The sequence below is a fragment of the Trachurus japonicus genome, chromosome 13 (genome assembly GCF_045865225.1).
Source record: "Trachurus japonicus isolate A0001 chromosome 13, Traja_1.0".
Classification (NCBI taxonomy): Eukaryota; Metazoa; Chordata; class Actinopteri; order Carangiformes; family Carangidae; genus Trachurus; species Trachurus japonicus.
Genome location: NC_140919.1, coordinates 14,966,971 through 14,977,914, shown reverse-complemented (window position 1 = coordinate 14,977,914; position 10,944 = coordinate 14,966,971). Strand labels below are relative to the sequence as shown.

General features: G+C 46.0%; 2 protein-coding genes across 4 annotated transcripts; both read right to left on the bottom strand.

Annotated features, from left to right (window-relative positions):
- Positions 1–1,424: 1,424 nt before the first annotated feature.
- her13 (hairy-related 13) lies at positions 1,425–3,716 on the bottom strand. 2 transcript variants are annotated; one of them, XM_085794420.1, is made up of 5 exons: positions 3,329–3,709; positions 2,953–3,039; positions 2,734–2,815; positions 1,736–1,974; positions 1,425–1,681 (listed from the first exon to the last, which is right to left on the bottom strand). In XM_085794420.1, exons 1-5 carry the CDS (start codon positions 3,413–3,415, stop codon positions 1,460–1,462), a joined length of 717 nt encoding a protein of 238 aa, XP_085650546.1. In that variant the 5' UTR covers positions 3,416–3,709; the 3' UTR covers positions 1,425–1,459. The 2 variants fall into 2 exon arrangements, with proteins under 2 accessions (XP_085650546.1, XP_085650545.1); XM_085794419.1 differs by having other exon boundaries at positions 1,425–1,974; positions 3,329–3,716.
- A 3,563-nt stretch (positions 3,717–7,279) lies between these two features.
- Positions 7,280–9,917, bottom strand: her8.2 (hairy-related 8.2). 2 transcript variants are annotated; one of them, XM_085794418.1, is made up of 5 exons: positions 9,641–9,917; positions 9,454–9,549; positions 9,265–9,343; positions 7,867–8,017; positions 7,280–7,833 (listed from the first exon to the last, which is right to left on the bottom strand). In XM_085794418.1, exons 1-5 carry the CDS (start codon positions 9,701–9,703, stop codon positions 7,599–7,601), a joined length of 624 nt encoding a protein of 207 aa, XP_085650544.1. In that variant the 5' UTR covers positions 9,704–9,917; the 3' UTR covers positions 7,280–7,598. The 2 variants fall into 2 exon arrangements, with proteins under 2 accessions (XP_085650544.1, XP_085650543.1); XM_085794417.1 differs by having other exon boundaries at positions 7,280–8,017; positions 9,641–9,916.
- Positions 9,918–10,944: the final 1,027 nt, after the last annotated feature.

The window sequence follows — 10,944 nt, the reverse complement described above, 5'->3', positions numbered from 1 at the left end:
TCCGACGTTCACACCCTGGCCCCTCCGCCCTCCACCTCCCACCACCACCCGGCTGTGTTAATGATTCCTTCATGACTCCAGAATGATCCGTGTTTGCGTTTTCCCGGGTGAGAATCGTATGTAGCGTCTCATTGTCCCGAGTTCCAGCAGGAAGGAGGGAGTAAGGGAGGGAGGGAGTAAGGGAAGGAGGGAGTAAGGGGCTGCGCGCCGCCGCCGCCGCTGTAGCCGATGGTCGGTCCAGACTCCAGACAGACAGGATCTAACAGCCCTTTGATAAAAAGCCTAATGTATCTGAGGTGAGAGCGACTGTAGGTACTTGGAGAGGTGCGACTCTTTCATGTGCGCACACGCACCGCGCGTCCTCGTGGTCTGCGGCTCGGATCACAGAAGCAGAGGGTGTTACATATAACAACATATAGCTATGAGGATATAATGATTCATTTTAATGATCAATAAGTCAAAGAGGAACATTTAGCCTTGGCACCAAATTGCTCTGATAATAAAATACACAATTTGTGACCAATAAGTGTCTAATTTATCTATAATATCTAGAAAGTAGTCAGTTATAAACAATTTCCTGTTGTCATCCTGTGGTGCAGTGAGTCACATCAGACAAAAAAAACTCTTTTCAGTATAGTTTTATTTATCAAACTGAACATTATACTGGCAAAAACATTTCTAAACAACATTACAACATAAAGTGGTCGTTCCGAAAAGGAGGCTAACAACATGGTCCAATATACTAACAGGCCTTTATGAAATACAATAGAAATATTTATATTAATCAGAGGCAATGCCAATCTTCTAAAAGAGCTTTTCTCCTCATACAAAAATCCTATATACACAGAGTTATTGACAAAAGAAGGAGACGAAGGAACTGCTCCTTCTCTGGCCTCTGTTGGGTTATAAGTGTGTAGACAGTCAGGGAGGAAGGGGGAAGGGAGGGAGGAAGGGGGGGGTCTGTCCAGGTGTAAAGGGAGAAATAAATCACAAGCCGGTGTGAGAAAAAAAGGGGGAAGGGGGGGTTCTCTCTGAAGGCCCCATGCTGGATAAGTCCAAAAGGAAATCTGTGATATCAAACTGAAGGAATGTTTTTCCGATGAGCCGTCACGTCCAATTCACTTCCTGTACTCTTTCTACATCTCCCATAATTCCACATCACGGCTGTGAACTCGCTGCATCAGTTGTGGGTGAAATGAAACATCCACAGTCATGGTCATGGAAAAAAAAGGCTGACGTCAGGGCAGTGGTCTGGTCTCCTCTCTTATTATTGAACAGATGTGATTATTGGAGAGTCCAGAGGAAGATCCGTCCATGCACAGGGGACAGTTGTCTGCAGATGGGGGACGAGGAGTCCAGAAATGTAAAAAAAAAGTATGTAACCAAAAGCTTAAAGTGTCCATAAGGTGGGATTTTCAGATGTTTGAATTCAGCAGGAGGGTTGAGAGTATCCAGTCTTCTACCAGGGCCGCCACATGGAGCGAGGGTAGGTCATGGTGGGCGAGCTCAGCGCCTCCCGGTTCTCCATGCCCTCTGTGGAGCTCTGGTTGTGCTCGCTGTCGGTCTCGTCCAGGTCGGAGCACAGGTCCTCGCTGGACGTGGTGGACGGGGCCGGGGAGAGGGCCGAGGACGAGCTCCTTCCTCCGGGCGAGGCCAGAGACGTGCAGAGGGACTCGCCGCCGCCGCCGCCACCACCACCATCAACGCCTCCTCCTCCTCCTCCTCCTCCTCCTCCTCCGTGCCAAGTGCTGCCGCCGTTGCCGTTCCCAGAAGTGTCCGTGATTAGATCCATCAGCACGTCCTGCAGGTGGTCCTCGTTCAGGGGCATGCACTCCAGGAGGTGGTTGAGGAGCTCCGCCGCCACCGTGGCGTCTATGCCGGGACAGCTGGACACGAACATGTGGACCTCGTGCATGCACTGGATGTAGCCGGCTGCAAACCTCTCACTGGCTTCTCTGTTGAGTGCATCTGTTTCTGCAGGAGGAGGCAGAGACAGAGATGTCAAACAACCACACTTCACTGTACCACTGCTTGTTGCCTCAGTTACATCTCAGATTTCACAACTTCTTCTCTTATGAAATAGGAGAAATTCTTACAGATATGAAAAGCTCAACACTATATAAACAGCATTTGTAGTCTGATAAGCCACTAATATAACCTAGCCTATATAAATCTTAGGGCCAATAAGTACATTTTCCCATTGTTTCCACTTCCAGTTGATAGATTGTGGATGTTTCCTTGTGATGGAGTAGTTTAGCACTGTTTTTTTTTTTTTTTTTTTTTTTTACATAAGATCTCTGCACTTTTTCCATCATTATAATTTCATCTCATTATCACAGTTTAGTCATGGTCTCATCTCCTGACTTTCAGGGATGGGATGACACCTTAAGCCGTAAGGTGACAGCACAAAACCTGTCATTTACAAACAATGTCTCAGTTTTCATCACCCAGTTTCATTTAAAGTGTCGTTTTTATATGAAATGTGTGCTGGAACCAACATCATTTCAATATTTTTTTTAACCTAATTGGCATCATTACAGTATTAGGAGGTCATTAATAGACAGTTACTAGGTGGAAAATGTGATGTGGCTCGTATAGAGAGGTTAAACTCCAGTTGTCAGTATTAGATCAAGAGCTACTGCTAAGAATATGCATCTACTAACTAGCCTATCTCTGATTAATTATTCTTCCTAATTGGCCTGGATGAGGATGAATGTTAAATGTTGCTCCCACCTTGGCTCCGGTTCTTCAGGATGTCCTCCACCTTCTTCACCGTCATCTCCAGCACCTCCGCGTTCTCCATTTTGGAGTGAAACTGTGGAGAAACAACCAGCAGAGCTCGTTATTTATTTATTTTTTTTTTCCCCAGTTTTTCAAGGCGTGAATCTTGCAGGGCTACCTCCGGGTCAGAGGGCAGGTGAGCTCTGTGCGCTCCGGAGCGAGATTACTCACGTCTGTGTCAGCCAGCAGGGTCCGCAGCTCGTGCAGACTCTCATTGATGCGAGCTCGCCTCTTCTTCTCCACCAGAGGCTTCCTGATCTACGGGGACACAAACATCACACTTTAATAAGAGAGAGAGAAACATTATAGGGACTAGATCCTTAAAACCTTTGGTCCATGAATGGGCTGCGTAGGCGTAAAAGAAACGAGGTACAACAAGAAGCATCCGTGAATTAGTGAATTCCGCGTAAAGAGCTGCAAACTCGTCGCCTACAACTCTGCAGGTTGCAGCGTCTGATCATGCAAAGTAAAAGAAGAAAATAAAACGACGTGACAAGTGCGTGAGAGCCAGGTGTGTGTCCGGACAGAGTGCGTGGCTGCAGCGTACCTTTCTGTCCGCTTTGTGAATCCCGTAGTCGGACTCGTCGTCCTCCAACCCGGGTCCGGTGCTGCTGGGCCGAGCCGAGGGGGCCATGTTGTTGGTCGGATCGCCGCTCACTGTGGCTTCTCTCCCCGCTGCTGGTTCGGTGTTGTTTCCCCCCTCTCGAGTCGCGTTCAGCGAGGGGGCAGCTGGCAAACGGAACCGGTTAGGAGGAAGAGGGGGGAGAGGAGGAGAAGGAAAAAAAAAAATCAACAAACTCGCAGGCGAGGCGAGGCGAGGCGCCCTGTGTTTATTGTACAATCCTATTGAGACGTGCTGCTGGCGCTGAGTGGCTGTTGTTAGTATTTATAGGGGCTTATTAACATGTGAATAGGGGCTGAGCCGCTCTTGCTGGGGGACAACAGAGCGCACACGGCCAGAGCCAATGAGCGGCCACCTCTTTTGTCTCCGGTCAGCCCCGGTCTGCGCCTCGGAGAGCTGGACGGGCTTTAATCAGACAGTTTATTGGGTTGAGGGCCCGACCGCGCCGTTCACCCCCCCGACCCCCCCTCTCTATTTGTAGCTACTAATGAAGTATGTGCTTTAAATTCAGCTGCACAGCATGTGCATATGCAGCAGAATGTATATCAGCAGAATGATGTACCTGCCTTATTACTTTGATTTTATAGTGGAAACTCAATGATGATTTATATTCATAAATGTTAGCTTTTTAATATTATGGAGTTGACCTAAGTTTTTATGCATTCAAATAATCCTCTAATTACCTGCATTATATAAATGCTGCTTCATATTCCCAGCTTTAAATGCACTTTTCCATCAGAGTCTGCCTGTGTCTGTTTTCCTGCCCTCCCCACTCTCCCTGCTGGCCGCCCTTTGTGTCCGCTCCTCTGCAGATTTACCCGGCTGTTTGGCGGATGTAACGCGATGCCTTCAGTTGGCAGCTGCTGCTGGCGGCCCCTCGACCCAAACTGAATCAGCCGGGGGAATTAAGGGCCCTTCTCCAAAGAAAGCGACAGGTGTTGCCCCTGCGCCTCGTTTGTTCTGCTCGTTGTTTTGTGACTTCTGATTTGTGTGCAACTGCATTCTCACGTTGCTCTGCTGCCACAGTTTGTAGTGAACTATAATGTTTGGTTGCTTTTGCTGAGAGAACTTCAACGCACCTGCAGCACGGTGTCTTTATTTTTTTCTCTTTCCAAAGATGCCAAACATGAGGTTGTCATCCATTAAATAACAGCCAGCCTGTGAGGACCGATGCTGAGCTGTGGTATCAGTATCATTTGTAGTTGGAGGTGCTGCTTTAGTCTTTTACGCACAATGTCTATTTGTTTATGTCTAATAAGAGCGCTCAGCCCTCTGGCCTCGTTATTATACGAGTTCTGTACAAGGTATTATCATGCAAATGTCCTCTACAATAGTCAGTTCTGTCTGCTCCGAAAAGGCCCCAGCAGGCATCTGTGCCACCTTCCAGGTATTATACATGTGATGATCCAGCCCATCACCAGACGCAGACTTTTACGCACGGTGTTTCCACAATTGCGCAGCATTTCCGCAAAAAAGCGCCACTAAACTCTAGTGCCCCAAATAAAGGAAGAGTTTCAGACCTTTGAAGTGGAGGATTTTTGGCACCTCGCCACCCCCAGATCCCTGTTCCAGATCTTTAATGGTGTGGACTGTGGAGGGAGCAGCTGTCCCGGCTCGCTTTTGTTGGTGTGCTCGCAGAGGGGACCCCCCACCCCCCCACCTCTCCCCTTCAGACCCGCCGACTGGCGCCATGTGGCGACCAATCATAACAGTAATAATAGCTGGAGAGATGGCCATATGCACTTATCTACCTTTTCTATTTCACAAATGATGAATCACAGCTTCATTTAAAACCTCTTCTACCTCCACTCCTGTATCTTTTTGTGCACAGATGGAGGAGACTGAGGCTCCCAAACCCAAATGCTGCAACTTTATAAAATGCTGACCTATCTGTCTGTCAGAGAACAAGTGAAATCAGCAGCCCTATACAGATCATCAGACTGAAGGTGTCTGGTCCTTTTAATCATCAAAAAGAGCTGCAGCTTTAAACTCCTTTTACACCATACTGATGTTTGCATCACTGATGTGTGAAAATTAGTTCCTCTGATCAAAACTGAGGTCACAACTAGTTATTATTTAAAGTCCCTGATGAAAACATGAACCCTCAACCTTAGCCACATAAGGAAATGTAAAAGTTATGACCATTTCAGATGACTGAAATCAGATTTGTGACTTTATTATCATTATTTAAAGATTTGATTATAATAATATTCTTTGCACTGACCTCCTGGAAAAACCAAACAGACTTCATCTTATGCAGCTATCCAGTAACGAGTGGAGGGAGACTCTTATCTAGTAGATGCCCTGTGTCTGTCTTCCTGTTACATGGAGAGGTGATCTTAAAGCTGCCAGTCAGGATCAAATAGTAACTCCCCTCCAAACTACAAGAGCACTGGGATCTGCTGCTGGTTGATTGGAGGCTTCCACATTCCTTCAGTACTATAGTCAACACCAATATCAGACAAGCCAGACAGACTGTCACATCACTTGTCTTTCCATCCCTGTGTTTATCTTCTTATGGATATTTTCATGTGAATTGCAAATAACTTTTGAAAAGTGATATATTCCCAATTCAGGTCACCTGAATCACTTTTAAACACATTTTCTACATTATCTTCTAGTGTCTTGTGCCATGTAGATAATTTAGGGTTTTGTGACTTCAGTTACCTCCCTGTTGTGTTTTGTGGTGTTTAAACATCATAAAACAGAAAATGATGCTTGGAAAAACTGGTCATATCTGGTCAGCAACATAAAGTAGAAAAAGCAGGTGTTTCACACTGCAACATGATTAAAATGCCTTGTTGTTGTCACCATCCACAGTCACTGGGCAGCACAAGTTTAAAATCCTCAGCACATTAACCAATAACCAGTTCTACCTGTGATAATAATTTTAAAAAACAAAACAAATAGGTTTGGTGATTCGGCTGCACTGACTTCCACTGATGACCTGGCTGTGACCCTGAATGGTTTTGGTCTAAACCCCTAAACCACAGTTGTTGTGACTATTATGTTAGCGAACAAACAGACATGACATAACACGTTTCCTGTTATCTGATGTGGGTTTTTTTCCATGTCCGACAGTTTGACACATGACAGCAGGAAAGCCACAGGTGACGGATGATTTTCAGTTTTCAGGGTCCTGGTAGTTTTCCATTGTCACATGCAGCTTTGAAGAACAGAGCCCCTGTGTTATCTATAACATCTGGGTCTCTGACTGTAACGACTCTGTGCTCTCACACAGAGCGACACAGCTAAAGACAATCTGAGCTAAAATACAGTAAAAGACAAAAACATTTAGATTTATCTGGATTTAACTCGTACCAAGCTGCATGTTTCTTTACCATTAACCTTCTCTGACAGTTGTTGCTAGGCCAGTTGTGTGTTTATCTTAAGTTTATTTACTGAAAACAGCTGCCTGCTGCTGCTGCTAATGCAGGGACACTCAATTATTTAGCATATTTGCAGCCATTAAAACAACAAGCTATAGGCTATAACATATGAGCCACAGAGTTGATTTTTCTTTTGGGAGTTACCAATTTCACAGCTAATTAATATTTGATTAAAAATGTATACAAAGATATTGGATTAATACAGCGTCATGTGTTACAAGAAATTTAGCTAGAACAAAATATCTTTCTTTTTTCTTATTTTAAATAGGATTTTAATGCTAATCGCAACCTAATTAATAGTGAAAGTTATATATTACAGTAGCCTATTTATATGAACACATCACAGATAGTCCAGGTTCTCCTTTTGATGCCAAGCTTGACCACCATGAGAGACAGAGCAACTATGCATGAACAGCATCATTCAGAAAGCTGAATAAAATGTGAATATGTTTTATTATTATTATTATTAATATTTAGGTTAAGAATACAGCAATAGAGAAAGACAGAAGCAAGTGGTCTAAGAAGCAAAGTCATGCCTCATAATATCAAATAAATAAAGCTGTTAATACAATAAATACATGAAAGATTAATAAGAGCCTTCTATAATGCAGGCTACAAGAGATCGACTTCTGAAGGGAAGTACTGAGAGAAGGTCTGTATAGAATCATTATAGCACACCTACAATAATAGTCATTGGAACAAAACTGCCCCACGTTTGTCTTCTGAGCAGCATATCTATAAGATACATAACACAGGATGGTCTAACAAAAACGGAGAACCACGATCATTAAATCCACCCCGCCCGTTCACCACGGCCTCCACATCTCCAGCATCCCCAGGTGGGAGCTGTGGAGGGCGGCTCTCTCTTGGCGTCCAGCGGCGTGGCAGGAATTGGGCCCCTCTTTCTGGAGCTGCCTCCCAGGAGCAGCTTCTCCTCTGAGGGGTGTGCCGGGGACGACGCCCTGGCCGGCCGGAGGAGGAGGAGGAGGGACACCGTGTCTGGGCGAGAGCTGGCTGAGAGGAGGCCGCTCGCTGCTGCTGCTGCTGCTGGTGGTGTTGGTGTTGGTGTTGGACCTGGGCAGGGATTTGAGGAGGTGGTTGAGGAGGCGCGAGCCCAGCGTTTTGTCCATCCAGTCACAGGTGAGGAGCATGTTGTGGACTTCGTGCATGCACTGGATGTAGCCTGTGCTGTATTTCTGCTGGGCCTCCAGGCCTGTTGTGGGGTCTGCAAGAGGGAAGGGTTTTGGAAAAAGATGTTTAACCCTCCTGTTCTGTTGTCCTTCTGGCTCAAATTGACCCAATCTGTTCCCTTCCTCCATCCTTCCTTCTTTCCTTCCTTTCTCCTTTCCTTCTTTCCACAATCCTTTTCCCCTTCCTTTCCTCTTTTGATCCAATAGGCTTTATGCACAGCTCCACTACTTCCTGAACTTTAGCCAGCTCCTTTATTTCCTTATTGGACAAATTGATTAATCCAGGTGTGTCTGACCATTGTACCTGGATTAATCAGTTTGTCCAATAATGTAAAACAGGAAATAAAGGAGCTGGCTTAAGATCAGGAAGTAGTGGAGCTGCGCATAAAGCCTGGTCAATGGGCTCTATGCACAGCTCCAGCACTTCCTGAATTTAAGGCAGGTCCTTCATTTCCTGTCTTACATTATTGGACACACTGATTAATCCAGGTGTGTCTGACCATTGTGACTACTCAGACACACCTGGATTAATCAGTGTGTCCAATAATGTAAGACAGGAAATGAAGGACCTGCCTTAAATTCAGGAAGTGCTGGAGCTGTGCATAGAGCCCGTTCCCTCCCTCCATTTTTCTTTCGTTCCTTTTCTCTTCCTTCTTTCGCTTCTTCCTTCCTTGAACAAATCTATTCTCTCCCTCCCTCCATCTTTCTTTCCTTCCTTTTCCCCTTCCTTCTTTCCACAATCCTTTCTGCCTCCCTCCTTTCCTTCCTTCCTTCCTTCCTTCCTTCCTTCCTTCCTTCCTTCCTTCCTTCCTTCCTTCCTTCCTTCCTTCCTTCTATCCCTTTGTCCTTCCTTCCTTCCTTTCATCCTTCCTTCTTTGACCCCAGTGGACAACAGGTTACATAGCAACACCTGGTGGTGAAGGCAACAACATGCATCCAGGAAAAACCTGCTTGAACTACTGCTGTTCCTCCTCAGGGGGCCGCTTAGTACACAGCTCACCTAAACAGTTTTATTTAACTATTCAAAACAACCAGATTACACTTCACAGCTGAGGCCATCCACTCCTAACAGAATTACCCTGCAGCGTTTAGTGTTGCATGTGCTGATGCTGCCCTCTGCTGCCTAATGTCAGCTATAGGTCAAGAGCTTCAACATCTCCATCAAGTGGTTTAGCGACATACTACACATCAGCCAAGCTTCATAGACATCAATAAGTTGCAGATATCATGTGATAGATACACAGTGACAGGTGCACAGAGACAGAGTCGCGTTCATCCTCACCGTTGAGTTTATTGCCCTGGATGTTCTGCAGATGTTTCACCGTCATCTCTAGAATATCTGCCTTCTCCAGTTTGGATTGCTGTGGAAGGATGAGCAGCATTAAAGTTAAACTGGCTCCACTTCTTTCTTTCTTTCTTTTTTATTTTTTTTACTTGTAGCTATGAGACATGTGTCGAAATGTGAACTCACATCCAGCCTGAACGCTCCGATCACCGTCTCCTTCAGCTGGTCCAAACAGTTGTTTATCCTCTCCCGTCGTTTCCTCTCAATGAGCGGCTTCCTCAGCTGTGAAGTTAGAGAGGGTAAAAAGGCGGTTAAAGGCTGGCCCCCCCCATTAGGAAGTTCACCTTTCGGCATTTCCAGGTGTTCAATATACCTTTCTCTCCTCCTTGGCACTGGGATGTTTCCCCGCGTTGTGCGCCATGGATGAAGCAGTCATGTTTGTTTGTCTGTCTCTGGTGTCCGTGCGCTTCTGCTCTGGATCTCAACGCGTCTCTAGGGCCCTCGGCGCGGCACGGCCCTCGTATTTATAGGGCACCATTAGCATGTGAATGCTCCAACTCTTTGGCTGTGGGATTTTCCCACACACGGGGTCCCATCAGTCAAGACTGACAGGTCACTGCCTCCATTCAATAACCGAGAGACCCGGCCTAGAAAAAAAAAAAAGAAGAAGAAGGAAAAATACTCAAAAGCGACAGATGTCCAGCCTGAAACCATGCACCATCCCCCTCTCCACCCTCCAGCCGACAAAAAAAAAACTGCAGTTTCCTCTTCTCCCAGGGATGAACAAGAGTGTGCAGTTACCGTGCTGGACTCCGGGGAGCCCCAGGCCCTTTCTTTTGTCAAGCAACATTACACTACCTGCAAAAAAGCTCAAAGCTCAGCGGAACATACAATAGACTGATAGATCACCTGAGAGGATACCTGCTCCTGTTAAAACAACTTTACCTGCGTCATTCTGATTTATAACCCGTATAAATCCTGTTAATTCTCCAGATTAGACTCGGACTAATTGGTTTGATATTGAATATTAATGACATCACACACTATAGTCTCCTTTATTTGTTTTCTGGAGGGGGGGGGGGGGTCTTTTCAGATCGCTGCTTTGATCACAATCCGTGTTTTTAAGTCTGCTGCTATAACAGTTAGTGAGCAGATGTCAGACTGACCAGATGTCCCTCCACCTTTAGGTCCCTTAAAGTGGGAGGAGGTCGGAGGAGGCGGAGAGGGGAGGACGGGGGAGGGGGGCTGTTTTAGAGCCACGCGACTGCCAGGCGAATGCCGGGTCGTGGGAACCGGAGTCAAACAAAGGCCTCCATTCATCCAAACCTAATCAGCATGAAGAGAGTAATAACCTCCAGAGAGGGCGGACAGTCCGGCAGAGGAGGAGGAGGAGGAGGAGGAGGACGCTGAGGCCTTGGCAGGTGACCAGTAGATGACCAGTGTGCCCTGTGTGTAATGGTAGTATAGGTCCTATATACCAACACAGCATGCTGTGAAAATTTCAGACAAGCCAATTAGCCCACGTCATCATTTCATTAAAACATCAATTAGGCCTATGTCTACTTAACCTGCTCAGAAATTTCAGCAGCCTCATTTTCCAACAAGTGTCAATGGCTGCATCTCTTTTTGAAGCCTTTGCCATGGGAAATAATAACAAAGCCTAATTAACAATGAACA

Bases quoted from the DNA above. Each gene is read 5' to 3' on its own strand.
- her13 (XM_085794419.1), bottom strand. From the start codon at position 3,415: ATGGCCCCCTCGGCTCGGCCCAGCAGCACCGGACCCGGGTTGGAGGAC. The intron at 2,816-2,952 runs GTGAGTAATCTC...GTTTCTCCACAG, and splicing joins CCCTGCTGGCTGACACAGAC to TTTCACTCCAAAATGGAGAA. The intron at 1,975-2,733 runs GTGGGAGCAACA...CTCCTCCTGCAG, and splicing joins CCTGAAGAACCGGAGCCAAG to AAACAGATGCACTCAACAGA.
- her8.2 (XM_085794417.1), bottom strand. From the start codon at position 9,703: ATGACTGCTTCATCCATGGCGCACAACGCGGGGAAACATCCCAGTGCC. The intron at 9,550-9,640 runs GTATATTGAACA...CTAACTTCACAG, and splicing joins GTGCCAAGGAGGAGAGAAAG to CTGAGGAAGCCGCTCATTGA. The intron at 9,344-9,453 runs GTGAGTTCACAT...ATCCTTCCACAG, and splicing joins TCGGAGCGTTCAGGCTGGAT to CAATCCAAACTGGAGAAGGC.